Genomic DNA, 21,020 nt, shown 5'->3' with positions numbered 1-21,020 from the left:
TTGTGGATTTAGTGAAAGATTTTGAGATTATTGCTCTAGTAGAGACGTGGTTAGGGAAGGGGGTTGAAATTACATGGGACGGTTATAGAGTAGTTAACGTGTTAAGGAAAAAAATAGGGAAGAGGGGCCGAAACCCAGGGGGCATAGTAGTTTTAATAAGAAATGAGATAGCTGAATGGGTGGAGACGTTACAGACTAGGGTAGAAGGGGTAGTGTGGTTGAGAGTAAAAATGGGGAAGGGGGCAGCGGAAGCAATTTGTCTGGCACTGCTTTATAACCATCCGAGCGATTCAGTGTATGCAAATAAACATTTTTTTTGACGAACTGATTGAAGAAATAAACACAATTAAAGGAATGTATGTAGAAGATGGGATGATTTTATTGGGGGATTGGAATGCGAGAGTGAGCAATAGAGTACCGGTATACGGGAAAGAAGTAAAAGTAGACGGGGTACTGCAAAGGAAGAGTAAGGATAATGTTGTAAATAGTTATGGAGAAAAGTTATTAGAGTTATGTGCTCTAGAACATTTATTTATTTTAAATGGGTGGATGAAGGGGGATAGTGTGGGAGATTTGACGTATATTACAACAAATGGAGGGAGTGTAGTGGACATAGGAATAAGCTCAGAGATAGCGTTAAGGAGAATAATAAGTTTTGAGGTGTTAGAATATGGGTTGACAGAACATATGCCTATCAAAATAAAATTGAGAACGTTGGTCGCTGATGAGAAGGGAAAGATGGAGGAAAGTAAGGAGAGGTATAGGAATGGAGGATGGAAGTATGTATGGGATGATAATACTAAAGAGAAATTAAGACGGCATTTGAAAGAGGAGGGAGATATATTAAGGGTAGGAATTGAAAGGGCGGTAGAAGGGAATGATATGGATAACGTGCTAAAATTAATTGAACTCCCTGTATGGAGGGTGGGGAAGAAAGTGAGGAGAAGGGTAGAGGGGAAAAAAGAATAAAATGAATGGATGGTTTGATGAAGACTGTAGGAGAAAACGTGAGGTTGTAATGAGAGCCCTAGCAGAGTTTAGGAAGGAGGGTGTGCAAGAAAAAAGGAAGGAATATTGTAAATTGAGAAGGGAATATAAGGAGGTATTGGATGAGAAGAAAAGAGGATGGAAGGAGGTGGAAGCTGAAAAAATAAATATATATTGTAGAGAGAAGAAATTTGAGAGGATTTGGGAGTCAATAAACAAGATCAGAAGAACGAATCCGGAGGGGAAGGGGGATGAAATAGGAGAAAACGAGTGGGTTAGGCATTTTAAAAGGCTTTTAGAAGGGGAGAGGAAATTGGGTAGAGAAATAGACAAGTCACAAATTGGAAGGGAACTGGAAGTAGGCATTACAATATTGGATGGGGAGATAACAAGGCAGGAGGTAATTACAGTATTAAAAAATGCTAGACCCAAGGCTGCAGGAGGTGTGAATGGTATTTCCAATAGTGTATGGAAAGAGGTAGGGGCAAATGAACCGATGTTGAGAGGGATTGTGAAATTCTTTAATAGGTTGCTGGAAACGGGGAAATTTCCTAGAGAATGGAGGAAGGGGGTATTATGCCCTATTTATAAAAATAAAGGAGCTAGTAGTGATCCAAACAACTATAGAGGAATTACACTCCTAGACTCGCTGTCAAAGGTGTACACAGGGGTTTTGGTGAATAGGATAACAAATTGGGCGGAACAGTACGGTAGGATATCTGAGTTCCAAACTGGATTTAGGAAAGGATGTAATACAGTTGATAATGTTTGGATTCTGGAGACTTTGATTACAAAGTATGTGAGGATAGCAGGGCGTAAATTATTTATAGCAGCGATTGACTTAGAAAAAGCCTTTGATACGGTCAGTAGGGAGGCGCTATTTTTGAGATTAGGGGAGGTTGGAATGTCGAAAAAAATGAGGGTGGCAATTGAAACTATTTATGAGGAAGTGTTTGTGATGATTAAATTGCAGGATGGAAGGTTGAGTAAGTGTTTTGAATAGAAAAGCGGGGTGAGACAGGGATGTAAGCTATCCCCGATATTATTTATATTATTTATAAATAATATTTTAGAGGGTCATGGAGGAGACGCATGGCAATGCCCTTGGGTAGGGAAAATGGAGGTTCCGGGGTTGCTATTCGCGGATGACCTATTGATTTTGGCTTTGACGGCAAATGGGTTGCAAAAAGGGTTGGACAAGGTAGTTGAATATACTAGGAAATGGTCTCTCAGAGTAAATGTAAGAAAGACTCAGATAATGGTGTGTAGGAAAAGGGGTGGGAGAAAGAATAAGGAAGTCTGGAGGCTGGAGCAGGAAGAAATTAAACCAGGGGGAAAAATTGAGTACCTAGGTGTAATAATTAGTAAGAATGCTTCTTGCGAAAATCAGTGTAAGAAGGCAAAACTTAAAGGAAGAGGAGCGCTTGCGGTAGTAGGAGTATTAGAAAAGAAATTTCCAGACGTTAAATACAAAATTCAGAAAACGGTGTTTAAATCACTGGTAATGGGCAAAATGCTATTTGGGTTGAAGTATGGGGAATGGAGGAAGACAGGAGTGAACTAAACCAGGTGGTGGCGAAATTTAGCAAGATCATGATGGACCTACCGAATTGTACAGCCAATGCCGGGGCCAGATTAGTCTGTAAAGAATCGATAGAGGTTGAAATAGCTAAGAGGATGTTCAAGTACTGGATTAGATTGGAGGAAGGGAAGGGTGGGGCGTTAGTACAAGAAACGTTTAATTTTCAGAAAGGTATGACGAATGAAGGTTACTGGGTGAATAAGTGCAAACAATTGTTACAAAAGATTGGATTGGGGGTATATGGAGAGGTCTGGGGGGATGGTAGGAATAAATGGGTATGGGAGAGGATAAAGGGAAGACTACTAGATATTGAAAGACAGAGCTTAATAGGGGAATGTAGAGAGAGAGTCTCTTTATCAGTATTAAATAAATTGGTGGAAGTAATAAACCCGAAAACGGAGTTTGAGGGTAGAAGGGATAAGAGAGGTTTGTCTTCCGAGGAATAGGGGGTGGGTAGGTAGTGAGAATAGGGATAGATGTGTGTTACGTGGAGAGAAGTGGGAGGACCTGCATATTTTTAATCAATGCCGACCTTTGGCGGAGATAAAGATCAAACTACTAAGTAAGAAGGAGCTGCATATGGTAGGGGAAAGCTATAAGATAACATCTTGGTTATGTAGAGAGTGGGAGAAAGGAACGAATATAGCGAAATTCTTAAATGTGGCCAGAGCTATATTTATAAAGAAATTGAGGGAGTAACAGGGGTTGTGCAGATAATGTGGTTCGTGTTGAGGGAGAAAGGGGGAAGGCATTCTGCTCAGAGGAATGGATATCCGCCCTGAGCAAATGCGGGAAGGGTATCATGGTAATCATGATATCAGAAGAGGGGGCTGTAGTGTTAGGGGAAAGGGGGAGAAAACCTTGCCCTGTGGAAAGGTGATCCGCCTGGGGCAAAGGGAAAGCCTGAGAAAATTAGGTAAGCGTTGAGAAAAGGGGAGGCTGAGTAGGTTTGAGGGTAGTGTAAAGCTTAGGTGGAAGTAACAAAAAAAGCGAGTTGACTGAGTGAACTAATGGACTTGGAATGGAGTACTGTCTGTTGGTGTGTAAATGAGGAGTAAAAAAAAAAATGGATCGTTTAATGTGTATTTGTGTGAGGAGGGAATATAAAGAAGGTATATGTGATAGAATTGTGATAGATTAAGTGGGAATGTAGTTAAGGAGAAAATGTTGGCAGTATGGAAATTATGAAAGTAGGTCATATGAAAAAAAAAATTTAAAAATTTAAATGGTGTAGATGCCTTGATGAGGGGTGTAAAATTGAGGGATTCTTGATGTTTATGTATTAAGTTTAATAGGATGGAAGAAATGGGATCTAACAGTTTGATGTAATTGAGGTGTTGTAGACTGAGAAGTTGGAGTGAACTAATGGATTTGGAATGGAAACTGTTTGTTTGTGTGTAAGTAAAATGTTTAAAAAAAAAAAAAAAAAAAAAAAAAAAAAAAAAAAAAAAAAAAAAAGTCAAATTGTTTTAAGTGCGATATAAAATGATTGTTAGTTGATGTTTAAGTCTGAAGCGTAATAAGGTGAGTCAGTTTGATATATGAAGTGTGGTGCGGTAGGTGGAGAAGACTGAGTGAACTAATGGACTTCGAATGAAAAAAGTTTGTCTGTGTAAAAAAAAAAAAAAAAAAAAAAAAGTGTTAATTGTTTTAGGTGCGTTGATGAGGGATTTTAAATGGTAGTTAGCTGATGTTTAAGTCTTAAGTTCTATAAGGTGAGATGTAGATAGCGGGAGTAGTGCGTGAGAGGTGAGGGTGACGTATCAAGGGAAGAGGGAGGGGTGGGGGACTTGACCCCACTCCAAAGAAGTTAGACTTGAGCATGTCTGCACGGAAATGAAAAGGATAGGGAAGGTAGTGTGCTGACAATGGATAAGAGTATGTATGACGTACATAGCGGAAGTGTGTTGCAGGCCACCTGTTGGGTCTGGTTTCAGCCAGGGTGGCTTGTAACACATGATAAGGAAAGGAACACAGTGTTTGTCAGCGAGGGTCGGTGAGATACGATACCAGTTCTCACGTGGCAAGGCTGGTGGCTGCTGTAGACGGGTTGGTGGGCGTGTGTTCCATGCCAGGGCTGTTGCAGCGACCAGTCTAATTAATTTTTTTAAATTTTTTTTAGGTGGTAGTCAGGGGTTGGGCTTTGGGTAGTTAGTAGTGCGGTATCGTCCTGCATGTGTGCTGGCTATCTGCGTACGTGTGGGATGATACTGAGTAGATGTAGAAGTAGTAAATGTAGTTAAGTAGTTTTAAGAGAGATGTAGTTGCTATTATTGCTTGTTTTCCTTTGTTTCGCTCTGTCTGTCTTTATTGCCTGTAAGCCAATGGTGTATACTAGGGTGGGCAATAAAGGTATGTATGTATGTATGTATGTATGTATGTATGTATGTATGTATGAATTACTCTAATATCCCATGTTGCTAAGATAATGGAAAGGATACTGGAAAGTAGAATAAGGTTGAGGGTTGAGAATCATATACAGGAAAATTAGTTTGGTTTTAGAAGTGGAAGGTCAACAATAGAGCCCATTTTCATTACGAGACAACTAATGGAAAAGCATTGGGAGTACGGGAATTATATGGTGATGACATTCATTGACATTGAAAAGGCATATGACAGTGTCCCCAGGACGAAAGTTTGGGACAGTCTGGTGCAAAAAGGAATTGGACAGGGATTAATAAAAATGATCATGGCATTGTATAAGGAATGTTGTAGTTGCGTGCAAACACAAGTTGGCAGGACAAGTTGGTTCAGAATAACTAGTGGGCTGAGACAGGGAAGTGTTCTATCACCAATCCTGTTTACAATAGTAATGGATGACATCATGAGAACAGCAAAAGCAGCATATGGAGGAAAAGAAACGAACATGATGTTATTTGCAGATGATATTGTGAATTGGGGAGAAGACGACAGGAAGGTTCAAGAACAGTTGAATGTGGTGAATGGGAAGATCGAAGAATGTGGATTGAAAATAAGTGTAGAAAAGTGTAAAACTCTTGTTATGACTAGAGGGGAGAAAGAAGGGAAAGGTCAGATTAGACTTGCAGACAAGCCCCTGGAAGTAGTGGAAACGTTTAAATACCTGGGGAGTGAATTAATGGAGAATGCTCAACTGGATGCTGAGATTAGTAAAAGGATTCAAGCTGGAAGTTGTTTCTATCATAGTGTAAGAAACATGTTATGGGACAAAGATGTGCCAACGGAAGCACAAGATGTATTAAAAGATGTATTACGTACCCATAACAACTTACGGAGCAGAAACTTGGACAGTGACAAAGAAGGATGAGAGTCGAATACAGGCAGCCGAAATGAAGTTCTTGAGGAGTATGATACAGAAGAGTAGAAGAGACAAAATAAGGAATGAGAAAATCCGGGAAGAAATTGGAGTAGAAAAAATGAATGATAGAATAGAGAAGAGCCGACTAAGATGGTTTGGGCACATAAAGCGAATGAGCGACGAAAGAATGCCAAAAAAGGTGATGGAAATGCAAATCCAAGGAAGGAGAGGCCGTGGGCGACCACGATTGAGATGGAAGGATACCATCCAACGCAGTATTATAGAAAGAAACCAGGACTGGGACACAGTGTTGGAGGAGGAGTGGTGGAAAGACCAAAGAAAGTGGAGAGGAACCATATTTGCCCCTACCCGGCTACAGCTGGATAAAGGGAAATGATGATGATGATGATGATGATGATGATGATGATGATGATGATGATGATGATGATGATGATTCACAGGTAATAATAAATTATATACTATTAATTACATGTTCTTACATTAAATAATTTTTTTTTTTTTGCTAGTTGTTTTACGTCGCACCGACACAGATAGGTCTTACGGCGATGACGGGACAGGGAAGGGCTAGGAGTGGGAAGGAAGCGGCCGTGGCCTTAATTAAGGTACAGCCCCAGCATTTGCCTGGTGTGAAAATGGGAAACCACAGAAAACCATTTTCAGGGCTGCCGACAGTGGGATTCGAACATACTACATTAAATAAAGTTGTATTAATAAACATGAGCAGAAGTATCGTGACACTCACATGTTCTTTTACAAAAGACAGATCATACAAACCCCAAACCAAACCCCACAGCACTTAAAGCCCTTGAAAGAGCCTTGGCCTGCCCAGTGTCCATTGCTCAGCCCGAAGGCCTGCAGATTACGAGGGGTCATGTGGTCAACACGACTCATCCTCTCGGCCGTTAATCTGGGCTTTCAAGACCGGAGGCAGATCATACAACATGCAAATAATAAATGATATGACCACGATTTATACCAAATAAAGTCTGTACTGACAACCTGTCATATGTAACTACATATAATAATAATAATAATAATAATAATAATAATAATAATAATAATAATAATAATAATAATAACACCTACTAATCAAGCTCAATATTTTTACTATTTATCCATGGGTTTAGAGAATTGTTTCAAAGTTATACTAGTCCATTACATACTTGCATTAAAGTGTCGCTCATAGCATCAGTTGAAAGTTAGAAACTTCATTTTGTTCCGTATTGAACTGGGATTACAGTAAAATGAAAATGTTAAAGGTCCACCTTTTCAATACCATGAATGTTTATTGATGTGAATATATATCGCATAATGTCTAGAGAAGGTTGGTACTAGTTTCGACGCTCATTGCACGTCATCATCAGCCAACAAATCAATTGAGCAAAATGCAACTTATCGAATAGCAACATATAACACATGATAGCACCTACAAGACAAATGTTAAACTATGACTAGTTGAAATATAAAACACATGACAGCAAATACAAGGATTAATGTTGAAAGCTAAATTGTCAAAAGTTAAAACAATGAAATCAAAACAAAGAAGGTAACAATAGTTGGGGTATGATACATGAAAGTAGTCCAGCTTGAGGTTTGTAGAACATAAGGCGTATCTATATACAATATTTAAATGCACCAACTAAGGCAAATTTTAAATATAACATTAAAATGATGAGGGTATGGTGCGTATAACCATCTAAAATATATGACGGCACCTATAAAGTCACTGTTAGATTATAACCAGTTGAAATGATGTGGTGTGTCTGGCTGTGAAACAACATTTTTGAGAAGGTATCCCAGTAGTTGAGTCTTGATAAACAAGAGAATAGTCCAGCTTGAAGTGCATAAATCATAAGGACTCATATGTTATCAGTGGGAAGAATAATCTTGTTCTCTTAAGTTGCGGTAATTAACAGGCTTAATTCAGGTGGTTTCAAAGCCAACAATGTGGTCTTGTGAAGATCATAATTTGAATTAACGTCACGATTCGCAGTTCAGTATGGAAACGCGGAGACCTGACAAAAAGATTGAAAGCCAAATTAGGCACGATGTAAATTAACATAGCCAAAAGAAATATAAGGGAAAGGAGGCAAACTCACCTTGAGTAGCGTGATGGCAGAGTTGTTGAAAGGAGAGGAGCTGGGCTAATGAAAAGAGCAATAATGGAGGCCGAGTAGCAGAAGGGAAGGGAGAGTGAGGGGAGGGGAAGGGGGAAAAGGAGGAGCTAAAGCTGAGGAGTAGGGCTGTGGTGGGGCAGAGGGATGAGGTAGTGGGAATAAGTGACTGGGATGTGGATTGCACATGGCTTGAAAGATAGCGCTAGTGTTTGGAAATTTGATATTTTTAAACAAGTTAATTAAGAAATCGAAAAGGATATTAGGCTTGTCAGAGAGTTCATTTAAGTCGAAGTTAGGATTAAAGTATTGATCGAAATGGATGAAACAATTTTCGATTATGTTTATGAGAGGCCCTTTATTGGCCATTTGAAGGATTTGTAAATCGTGTTCAATGTCGGTAAACTTGTGGTTGGAATCAAATGTGTTGACCTATTGTATCTTATAGCGTTGACATGTTCTGAATATCTAGTGGTGACACTGCGTCCTGTTTGCCCGACGTATGAGGAATTGCAGTCATTGCATTTGAATCTATAGATTCCAGACTTTAAGAAAGTATTGGACTTGTTAACTGATGGGAAATTGTGCAGAATTTCAGAGTTCCTGTTATTTGTTCTGAAAGAAATTTTTACGTTATGTTTACTGAAGAGATTGGTGATTTTGTAGACATCTTTGTTGAAAGTAAAGGTGGAAGAAGTGGCATCTTTAGATTTTTCTTTAGTAAGAGTTATCTTAGGTCGGTGTCTGAATTTGTTGATAATCTGTTCTATAAAGGGTTTATTGTAACTGTTAAATTTGGCAATTGCACGAATAGTATTGTGTTCGTTGTTCAAGTCTTTCTTTGACATGGGTATTGTGAAGGCACGGTGGACTAGACTATTATAGGTAGCACGTTTGTGTGCTTGGGGATGTGTGGAGTCTTGACGAATGTTAGTTGCAGTTTGTGTGGGTTTCTTGAAGATTCTGTAAGAAAAAGAGGAAGGGTGTCTATGAATGGTCAAATCTAGAAAATTGATTAACCTGTTTGTTTCAGACTCAAGTGTAAATTTAATGTGTGGATCGATGCTTTAAGATCGTGAAGGTTAGAGGCCGCATTCTTAATTACAAATGTGTCATCCACATATCTCACCCATAGTAGAATGTTGGGAAAGTTGTTGGTTTTAGAGTGTTCCAGATAATCTAAATAAATTTCTGCTAAGATACCAGAGGCGGGTGAACCCATTGCTAATCCATCTTGTTGATAAATAGTTTTGTCAAAAGTGAAACGGTTATTATTGATGACTAATTTCACATTGGAGATGAAGTCATATATTTCACAGCAATCTACTATGGGCGAGATACATGGATGAGACATTTCTAATTATGAACGAAGAAATTACGAATGCGGCCTCTACCCTTTATGATCCTAACAGCATCGTTCCACACATTAAATATACACTTGAGTCTGAAACAAACAGGTTAATCAATTTTCTAGATTTGACCATTCATAGACACCCTTCCTCTTTTTCTTACAAAATCTTCAGGGAACCCACACAAACTGCAACTAACATTCATCAAGACTCCACACATCCCCAAGCACACAAACGTGCTACCTATAATAGTTTAGTCCACCGTGCCTTCACAATACCCATGTCAAAGAAAGACTTGAACAACAAACTCAACACTATTTGTGCAATCGCCAAATTTAACAGTTACAATAAACCCTTTATAGAACAGATTATCAACAAATTCAGACACCGACCTAAGACGACTCTTACTAAAGAAAAATCTAAAGACGCCACTTCTTCCACCTTTACTTTCAACAAAGATGTCTACAAAATGTCTCTTCAGTAAACATATCATAAAAATTTCTTTCAGAACAAATAACAGGAACTCTGAAATTCTGCACAATTACCCATCAATTAACAAGTCCACTACTTTCTTAAAGTCTGGAATCTATAGATTCAAATGCAATGACTGCAATTCCTCATACGTCGGACAAACAGGACGCAGTGTCACCACTAGATATTCAGAACATGTCAACACTATAAGATACAATAGGTCAACACATTTGATTCCAACCACAAGTTTACCGACATTGAACACGATTTACATATCCTTCAAATGGCCAATAAAGGGCCTCTCATGAACATAATCAAAAATTGTTTCATCCATTTCGATCAATACTTTATTCCTAACTTCGAATTAAATGAAATCTCTGACAAGCCTAATATTCTTTTCGATTTCTTAATTAACTTGTTTAAAAATATCAAATTTCCAAACACTAGCGCTATCTTTCAAGCCATGTGCAATCCACATCCCAGTCACTTATTCCCACTACCTCATCCCTCTGCCCCACCATAGCCCTACTCCTCAGCTTTAGCTCCTCCTTTTCCCCCTTCCCCTCCGCTCACTCTCCCTTCCCTTCCGCTACTCGCCTCCATTATTGCTCTCTTCATTAGCCCAGCTCCTCTCCTTTCAACAACTCTGCCATCACGCTACTCAAGGTGAGTTTGCCTCCTTTCCCTTATATTTCTTTTGGCTATGTTAATTTACATCGTGCCTAATTTGGCTTTCAATCTTTTCGTCAGGTCTCCACGTTTCCATACTGAATTGGGAATCGTGACGTTAATTCAAATTATGATCTTCACAAGACCACATTGTTGGCTTTGAAACCACCTGAATTAAGCCTGTTAATTACCGCAACTTAAGAGAACAAGATTATTCTTCCCACTGATAACATATGAGTCCTTATGATTTATGCACTTCAAGCTGGACTATTCTCTTGTTTATCAAGACTCAACTACTGGGATACCTTCTCAAAAATGTTGTTTCACAGCCAGACACACCACATCATTTCAACTGGTTATAATCTAACAGTGACTTTATAGATGCTGTCATATGTTTTAGATGGTTATACGCACCATACCCTCATCATTTTAATGTTATATTTAAAATTTGCCTTAGTTGGTGCATTTAAATGTTGTATATAGATACGCCTTATGTTCTACAAACCTCAAGATGGACTACTTTCTTGTGTATCATACCCTAACTATTGTTACCTTTTTTGTTTTGATTTCATTGTTTTAACTTTTGACAATTTAGCTTTCAACATTAATCCTTGTATTTGTTGTCATGTGTTTTATATTTCAACTAGTCATAGTTTAACATTTGTCTTGTAGGTGCTATCATGTGTTATATGTTGCTATTCAATAAGTTGCATTTTGCTCAGTTGATTTGTTGGCTGATGATGACACGCAATGAGCGTCGAAACTAGTACCAACCTTCTCTAGACGTTATGCGATGTATATTCACATCAATAAACATTCATGGTATTGAAAAGATGGACCTTTAACATTTTCATTTTACCATAGCATCAGTTGGCATGGATTTTTTTTCTTTTTTTCTAGTTGCTTTACGTCGCACCGACACAGATAGGTCTTATGGCGACGATGGGACAGGGAAGGGCTGGGAGTGGGAAGGAAGTGGCCATGGCCTTAATTAAGGTACAGCCGCAGCATTTGCCTGGTGTGAAAATGGGAAACCACGGAAAACCATCTTCAGGGCTGCTGACAGTGGGGTTCGAACCTACTATCTCCCGAATACTGGATACTGGCCGCACTTAAGCGACTGCAGCTATCAAGCTCGGTGTGGATATTTCAGTGTGCTTTGCTGACTAATAGGTAATAGAACCTTCTGGATCAATGAGGAAATAAACAGAAAACTCCCTCGCTCCTCATTTTCCTAGTATACCTCTTCAGCCACACCTAGGCTGTCTATGACAGCTGATTAAGGAGGGAGATGATGTGGATCCGACCAGCCTTTGGGGTGATGTCTCAACACACATCCTAGTATCAAAAAGAAGACATCTTTTGGCATTTGACTGTCTTTGAAGAGACCCAGAGATAACATGTTTACAGACTAGCAATGACAATAAATATTAATTGAACTAGTGCTGTACATCTCTATTAGGAAGATTAACATTTGTTCATTAAGCTCTTTCAAACTTTCAGAACACTATATGCCTGATACTGTCTTTTATGTCCTCTTATTTTAATATATGTTATATACTTCTAGCTACTGGTGAGCCATCGCTTTGTATGAGTTCTGTTATCTTCTTCGCCTTAAGAAATGCTCTGGATTCAGCTAGGATTGATGCTGGACATCCAGAGAAGTGGTATAATATGGGTGAGTATATCTATATAAATAAGTGTCTTGTCTCTACTTTGGTCAGAATTTTTTAAAATTGGTATTTTTATGTCACCTAATTCAAGAATAAGAATGAAATGTATGTATGTATGTATGTATGTATGTATGTATGTATGTATGTATTGTACCAGTAAAATAGCCTGACTTTATGGATTAATTTTAAAGTTGGCACGAAGTAGGTCTCAGGGCAATTCTGGGTTGTTTCTAGCTAGGGCTTGGTACAGGAGGCAGGGTCCTATCTACAAATTTTTTAAAAATATATTGAAGAATAGTTTTTATTCAAGAAATGCATTTCAAAGTGTACATCACCTTACTGTTGATAGTCGCTGTCTTCAACATCGCCTTTTGATGACCCGTGCTCCCTGTTCACCAGGCTGAACAGGGCTGGAACACATTCTGGAAGTTGCCAATATTACGTTGAGATAAGGTCGGAACACCCAGGTTGGTTTGATACGGGTTTGAGTCTCGAACTTTCGATGTTCTGGGCGATCTCCGACGATGTTGCAGGGTAATCGCTTGTCACATAACTTATACGAGTGTCCAGAATTACACAGTCCCCCAACACTTTAGTTTAACAGCACGTTTCATTTAATATGGTTGGGATATGCCGTCAAATTCACTCTTAATCTTGTAGATAAAATTTATAAGTTCACTAAAGATGTAGATGCGAGTAGCATCGAGATTGGAAGAAAATAAAGCACAGTTCATGAATAGAAATAATGAAACTGAAAATTGTTCACGCACTTGGCATAGTTCGTGATGATTTTTAAAATTAAAGTAGCACTTGACGTTGAAAGAAATGTATGACTGCTCTAAAGTTTATCAAAGACACTGCTGTAAGTCATGAAATAATATTAAACACTTTGACGAAGAAATAAGGTTGAAAGGAAAAGCAGTTCATTGTTAGGCGCACTTAACATTAAATAAAATAGGTGACTGCTCGAGTGTTTATCAAAGACACTGCTGTCAGTCACACACAAATAATCTACACACTGTTCAGAAGAAATAATACACAATTTTGTTTGAATTGAATAAAGAACACAGTTTGAGTTCGGAGTGAATCACTTGTGTCCTAGCACACGATTATACTTTTATTATGGTAATCATTTGCGTTAACATTCATGGGAAAGTTCGAACACTGTCATAAATACTCGTGTCTATTAAGGAAATTATGCTGACTGAGATTTAAAGAAAAAATGTCACAGTTAATAGTATAACGTAGTAGTGTCACACTGAAATTAATGATGTGTTCAGATATTAAGCTCTGCTGACTGAGATTTAAAGAGGAATATCACGGTTCATAGAATATTGCAGTAGTGTCACATTTAATATTGGTTCAGAGATTTTCACACAGGCAACGTGGTAATGAACTCAGTTCCACAAGAACGAAAGTAAGTTATATCGAGAAGTTTCTACTGTACATGCACACAGAATATAAGTTGTACTTTACTGCTGTCACTAAGTCCAATACACGACTTGTCACAAACAGAGTTCCAACACACGCAAAAATTGTAAGTTCAACTTAACTGATGGACTCAGTGGTCCATTATTAAGACTTTGTTATACATTGGAGTTCACACGCGCACAATTTATAAGTTCAACACGACTGTCAGAGTTTAAGTCCCACATGAAGACTTTAAATATTCGAAGATAGACTCTGTCAGCACTTCAACGAACACTGCAGCGTGGAGAGTCAGGCTGAACACTCAGCTATGACTGTCTGATCTGGGTAAAGTGAGCTCTCCTTATATTAAGTTTGGGGCTCCTACGTCATCAGATAACGTGATCTCTTGAGGTTGATTATTTCGCGAATCCCTTGACGGATTTACTTGAGATTCACAATTTGAGATGTTCATGTTTAACCTCTTCAAAATGACGTATCGTTCAAGTCACTGCGATAATTATTAGAGAAGTTTTGAAATTTTTTCAATCGAATGTTCGCGAAGGCGTGATGTTCATATCCAGAACAAACCACGCCATGCAGGCTACACGTGGCATCAGGCGGGTAGTCTATATTGTCCCTGCAACTACGTCGCACACACAGCTGTCGCTGACTCGCCTGCTCGCTCCTCCGAACGTAAACAAATCAAGTTCGCTCTGAACGTCTTGCATGATGATGAAGTAAAATATTAACAGGCAAAAAATACGGCATGTACAGGCCGTAACCAGTACAGTATGTATGTATGTATGTATGTATGTATGTATGTATGTATGTGCACAATGAGAACTTCTGAACAGAATTGTAAGAAAATAAGTATTTCAGGTTTGGGGAAAAGGCATTACAATGCAGGCTATTTACATTGTGTGAAATGTTAGTTCTGGAAGGTAAAAGAAAATAAAATATCTTAATTCTGACCATCTTGATAAATGCTATGAAACTATAGTTTTATAGAAAATTAAATTGCTGATCTTTTGTGTACCGGTATTGCAAAGTGCTCCTATGACAAATAATGGAAATATTTCTGATTTTATATTTGTTTCCTTATCAGCCTGCCTGGTGGCCATTATTGCTAAGATGTTGATTCAATATGGTCAGAGACCATGGTTAGCTGGTTTGAGTCCCTTTGGTTGAAAAAATCATCACCATCAGAATGTATGCCAGCAGGGAAGGGAAGATGGTGGTATACAATTTCTAACCACCAAGAGCCTGAATTCAAACCCAAACCTCTGCACAGTGTTCATATGGAGTGTAGGCATTTTGTCCATCGGATGGAGATGTTAAGCCTTGAGCAAACCCGTAGGTGCTATTAGACAGGAGTAGGGTATGGGCCAGCACTGGGTTTCACCCTCTCCCTTCTATCGTATATCATGTCAGTCATTGCATCTCATTAACTCCTCTGATGAGGTTGATGTCGGAAAGTGCATCTGGTTGTAAAAACTTTCTTGGTTTTTAATTCTTAAAGAATTTTTATTTATTTCAGTACATAAGACTACCACTCAAATTAAATGGTAAACTTAGTCTTATAAAAATCTGGTATATGTTTTGACCCTATTGGATCATCTTCAGCCAGCTACAAAAATAATATTGAAATGACGTCTTAAATACTATAAAATATTATGAACAAATGACATAGTAAAGTAATGAAAACCTATATTCAAGAAAAGTTCTTTAAAAACACATTATGCAGTGTCTGTCAGAGTAATCTTCTTGCTTCAGTTTTGTTGAAATGTGGTTATTAGAAACAAAACTCGTTATATAGGCTACTGAATTAAAGTTTATTGTGTTAGTTTAGGGGAAACTTCTCTTGTTCATTGTAGTGATGGACTTTAAAAGTAGGTAGTGCTTCTAACAATATATGTCAATGCAGAATACTGGGTGTGTTGAATATCATTAGTAAGTACTATTGTGGTTCTCTCTATGTTAATAGAGGAGTCTAGAAAAAAGAATTCAAATAAATATGAAAAATGATAATTAAAAGATGACTATAGAAAGGAAATTGGGTAAGTGAAATGTGGAAGTACTACTCCCCTTTCCCTCAGTCTCGTCAAACAGGCTCTGTCATGCCATGTTGCATTGATGTTAGAACAAACACTGGTGGGCAGTGGTTGAAAGTAGTTATTGAGGGGAGGCAGCGGAGAAGGAACAGGGAGGGGAAGTGGTAGTTTGCTGGTCCCATGCGTATTAAAATATTATTTACTTATTTAAATCCTTTTTATTCTGCTTCTGTCAACATAGAAAGAACCACAATATTACTAATGTTAATCAATACATCCAGTATTCTGCACTTATTAGTTTCCGATTCTGAATTAATTTTTATTTTTTCATCAAAGGGAATGTTAAGTTTTTTCAGAAAATTTGTTTGGATTAAAAATATATATATATTGTTCAAGGTGTATGTAAATATTCTCCAGTATATTCAGGAAATTACCTTTATTAACTATGTAAATGGTGTCCAAATCCTGTTCTGTGGGTGAAAATGAGTGAATAGACTTGGTCATATGATCACTCATAGCAGAAAGCTTCGTGATTTTGCCATTTACCCAACATATTGGAGAATATTTACATACACCCAGAACAAAGAAACAATTCTATACATAATCTGAATGAATTTTCTGACAACCTAGCATTCTCTTTGATGTAATAATAAAAACTAATTCAGAATCAAAAACTAGTAAATCAATTGCAGCACAGGACCAGCAAACTACTACTTCCCTCCAATTCCCATCCCTTCCCCTTCTCTGCTGCCTTCCCTCAATAACTGCTACTCCCAAACACTGCCTGCCAGTGTTTGATCTAAGCTCAAACGGCGTGGCACAAAAAAGCCTGCTGGATGAGATCGAAGGAAATGGGAGTAGTACTTCCATATTTCACTTACCTAATTTTTCTTTTGTCTTTTCCTTTTCTCTGTTAGCATGTTTAAACTCTTCTCTTTTCTAGACTTCTCTATCAACATAGAAAGAACCGCAATACTACTTACTAATGATATGCAACACATCCTATGTTCTGCATTGACATTTATTGTTAGAAGCACTCTGTCTACTTTTAAAGTCAATCCACCACAAGGGAAAAGAGAAGCTTTGCTAAACTAACATGATAAATTTTAAATCAACATAAGAAGAGTTCTGTTTCTAATAACCAAAATTGTTAATTTCAACCAAATTGAAGCAAGAAGATTACTCTGACACACTGCATAATCTATATAATAAAAACACTAGGCTGAATTCTGAGTGAACAGCTGAACCGATTGACATTGTAAAGCATTCTGATGAAGGCTCTTGGTATGTAGATTTGCAGTGTCTGAAAGAGCATAAATATTTCTTGCTATTTTTTTAAATGATTAAAGAAAAATATAGCATTCTGATTGGCCAAAGCGCTCGCCAATACTTGAAGACCACGTGGACTGTGGGAACGCAGAGCGCTGTGGCATACAAGAGGGGAGGTGGAAGGGGGCAAATGCGCATGTGCAGTTGGACATCTTCCTGGTCAGCTGTTCCACTCTATACTGTGTTGCAGAGCGTCACTTAGCAATGTTGCCAATTAAGTGGTTTTCGTGCTAGATATGGAGGTTTTTAATGTTAAATTAGAGGATTAAAATAAACAATAGCGGCTAGTGGGTTTTCTGGAGGGTGATTGTTAACTGTGGGTAAGATATGGAAGCTAATAGGAATGGGAAGCGTTTGCAGGACTTTTGTGCTAGTATGGGTTTACCAGTTACAAATACATTCTTCAAGCATAAGGCTATGCACCGCTACGCGTGGCAGGGTAGGGGTTCCTGATCCATAATAGACTAATTTTAATCGACTTTGAATTCAGGAAATCTGTTAGGAATGTACGGATTTCTGGTTTTATTTTTGTTTTTTGTTTTTTAAATGACACAGACCACTATCTGATCTCTAGTGAACTAAGTATCTCTAGGCCTAGGACAGTGAAAGTGAAATCTGTCTGCAAATGAATAAGGATAGAAAATCTCACAATGTGGAGATTAGACAGAAATACGTGGATATGATTAGTGAGAAGTTCCAAACATTGGACAGTAAGCAGGTTCAGGATATATAAAGAAAATGGGTGGCATACAGGGATGCTGTAGTAGAAGCAACAAGGGAATGCCTAGGAACAACTGTGTGTAAAGATGGGGGAAAAGCAAACATCTTGGTGGAATGATGAAGTGAGAGCAGCTTGTTAACGTAAAAAGAAGGCTTATCAGAAATGGCAGAGGCAGACAGGGAATTGTACGTAGTTGAAAGAAACGGAGCAAATCCAGAAAGAAGTCGTGGGAAGATTTTGGTTATAACCTGGAAATGGTAGGCCAAGCAGCAGGAAAAGCTTTCTGGACAGTAATAAAGAAACTTAGGCAGGGAGGGAAAAAGGAAATGAACAGTGTTTTAGGTAATTCAGGTGAACTCGCAATAGATACCAGGGAATCACTGGAGAGGTGAAGAGAATATTTTGAAAATCTTCTCAACTTAAAAGGAAATCTTCCTTATGTCGCAAACAGAGCTCATGGGAAGGAGGACAATGATGTTGGTGAAATTATGCTTGAGGAAGTAGAAAAGGTGGTAAATAAACTCCATTGTCATAAAGCAGCAGGAATAGATGAAATTAAGACTTTAAATGGCGAAGTATAGTGGGAAGGCAGGGATGAAATGGCTCCATAGTGTAATAAGATTAGCATGGTGTGTTGGTAAGGTACCTTCAGATTGGACAAAAGCAGTAATTGCACCTATCTATAAGCAAGGGAACAGGAAGGATTGCAACAACTATCAAGGTATCTCACGATTAATTTACCAGGCAAAATATTCACTGGCATCTTGGAAGGGAGGGTGTGATCAGTGGTTGAGAGGGAGTTGGATGAAAACCAGTGTGGTTTCAGACCACAGGGGGGGTTATTGTCACGATCAGATTTTCAGTATGCGCCAGGTAATTGAAAAATGCTACGAGAGGAGTAGACAGTTTTGTTTTATGCTTCGTAGATCTAGAGAAAGCATATGACACTGCACCGAGGAAAAAGATGTTTGCCATACTGGGGGACTATGCAATTAAAGGTAGATTTAAAAAATCAGTAAAAGGCATTTCTGTTGACAATTTGGCTGCAGTGAGAATTGATGATAGAATGAATACTTGGTTCAAGGTACTTACAGAGTACAGACAAGGCTGTAATTTTTCACCTTTGTTATTTATAGTTTACATGGATCATCTGCTGAAAGGTATAAAGTGGCAGGGAGGGATTCAGTTAGGTGAAAATGTAGTAAGCAGTTTGGCCTGTGCTGACGACTTTGTCTTAATGGCAGATTGTGCCGAAAGCCTGCAGTCAAATATCTTGGAACTTGAAAATAGGAGCAATGAGTTTGGTGTAAAATTTCATTTTCAAAAATGAAATTGTCATCAGTAGGTAAGAAATCCAAGAGTACTGAATGTCAAATTGGTGATACAAAGCTGGAACAGGTAGATAAAATCAAGTATTTAGGATGTGTGTTTCTCCCAGAATGGTAATATAGTGAGATTAAATCAAGGAGCAGTAAAGCTAATGCAGTGAGCTCACAGTTGTGGTCAACAGTATTCTCTAAGTAGGAAGTCAGCTCCCAGACAAAACTATCTTTGCATCGGTCTGTTTTCAGACCAACTTTGTTCTACGGGAGTGAAAGATGGGTGGACTCAGGATATATTATTCATGAGTTAGAAGGAATAGACATGAAGGTATCGAGAATGTTTACTGGTGCAAACGGGTGGGAACAATGGCAGGAGGGTACTTGGAAGAAAGAAATAGAGGCTAAGTTAGGATTGAACTCTATGGAAGAAGCTGTACGCATCAACTAGCTTCGGTAGTGGGGTTATGTAAAGCGAATGGAGGAGGATAGGTTACCTAGGAGAATAATGGACTCTGTTATGAAGGGTAAGAGAAGTAGAGAGAGGCCAAGACAACGATGGTTACTCAGTTTCTAACATTTTAAAAATAAGAGGTGTAGAACTAAATGAGGCCACAGCACTAGTTGCAAATAGGGATTGTGGCAACATTTAGTAAATTCACAGAGGCTTGCAGACTGAACGCTGAAAGGCATAACGGTATTGTGTGTGTGTGTGTGTGTGTGTGTGTGTGTGTGTGTGTGTGTGTGTGTAAAATCTTACCATATTTTGGGCTGTTATTGCATATAAGGAAAGATGTCTCACCTGGTACTGCTTGGCTTTGCTTAGACTGTATGACAATTCATGGGGATTCCCCAGTTTTCCCTCCTGATCTTAACTGCAAATTATTATTATTATTATTATTATTATTATTATTATTATTTCCAAAAGGCATGGGTATCCCCATGTTACCCCGACACTACCTAATTTTAAAAAAAATTATTTTATACTCTCATGACTGCAGAGAATTTATTAATTCATGACTTTAGCTAGTCAATGATAGAAGGGATGGTAACAACAGTTGCAAGTAATAAATGCAATTATGAGTTATCAAACACTGGTCAAATTGCAATGAATGTGAGACGTGGAAAGTATCGCTACTGCATACCTTTAAATACATTAAAAGGAACATACATTGCACATACAAATCCAGACTCTATCAACTATCAGACTTGTTTGAATTCTAGCATTGTGTTTGTAATGTCTTTCAGATGCTCCAGGTACTGCAGAGAACATCTTCCTCACCGCTCAAACAAGAGATGAACAGTTCACTCTCTAGGGGAACTCTTCCTCAGAATAGGAGCAGAAGAGTGATAGAATTTGTTCGTGCACACTCATGTTGCTATGTAACAAAACGTGCATCTGAATGAGACACTCAAATTTATGCACCGCTTTCTCAAGTTTACAAAAGTGTACTTATTGTTTTCAAGTTGTTGATAAATTTATTTTCAAAGAAGCTTTAAAAATTTTTTGTGAAATTATTGAAATTCTTAATAAATTTTACAAAATTATTTCTGTAGAGATCACTGTGTAGCTATATGGAACAATAGTTGATTTTCTGTTGTATTATTTCTGAACCAATTTTACCTTATTCCATTCCTTAAGAGAACTTAAACCCTTTGCATATTTATTTTCTTACTTTAGAGTACCAATTCAGAATCTTTAGAAAACTTACACATATACAAAACTAATTTAAATATTAGAAAGTGAGACAGCCATATAGTTGGCAATACCTCCTCATGCATTTAAAATTTGTTATTGTTATTGTTATTATAATAGTAGTAGCACCACCACCACCACCACCACCAGCTTAGAGAAGGGTGGGCAGTGTCCGCCGTATATGAGAAACTGCGTGTTAAGGTGCGTGCACACCAAGATGTTTTCGTTAACTTTGTTAATTAATAATGATCATGAACATTTATGGATGTTCATAAACAAAATAGTGTTCATTAATGTTTTGAGAAAGTTGATAAACAAAATTTCTTAACTTTTGTGAATGAAACTTTTCAT

The 21,020-nt window shown here is 38.1% G+C and overlaps 1 protein-coding gene across 1 annotated transcript in view; it reads left to right on the top strand.

Annotated features, from left to right (window-relative positions):
- Window positions 1-20,574, top strand: part of LOC136864294 (xanthine dehydrogenase) — a 358,258-nt gene extending 337,684 nt beyond the window's left edge. The window contains exons 26-27 of the mRNA XM_067141086.2: window positions 12,038-12,148; window positions 20,222-20,574. Coding sequence (XP_066997187.2) covers window positions 12,038-12,148; window positions 20,222-20,289 — 179 coding nt within the window. The 3' untranslated portion in view covers window positions 20,290-20,574. The remainder of the gene's footprint in view (window positions 1-12,037; window positions 12,149-20,221) is intronic.
- The last annotated feature ends 446 nt before the right edge of the window (window positions 20,575-21,020 follow it).

The sequence above is a fragment of the Anabrus simplex genome, chromosome 2 (genome assembly GCF_040414725.1).
Source record: "Anabrus simplex isolate iqAnaSimp1 chromosome 2, ASM4041472v1, whole genome shotgun sequence".
NCBI classification, from domain to species: Eukaryota; Metazoa; Arthropoda; class Insecta; order Orthoptera; family Tettigoniidae; genus Anabrus; species Anabrus simplex.
This window is presented reverse-complemented; position numbering and strand designations above follow the sequence as displayed.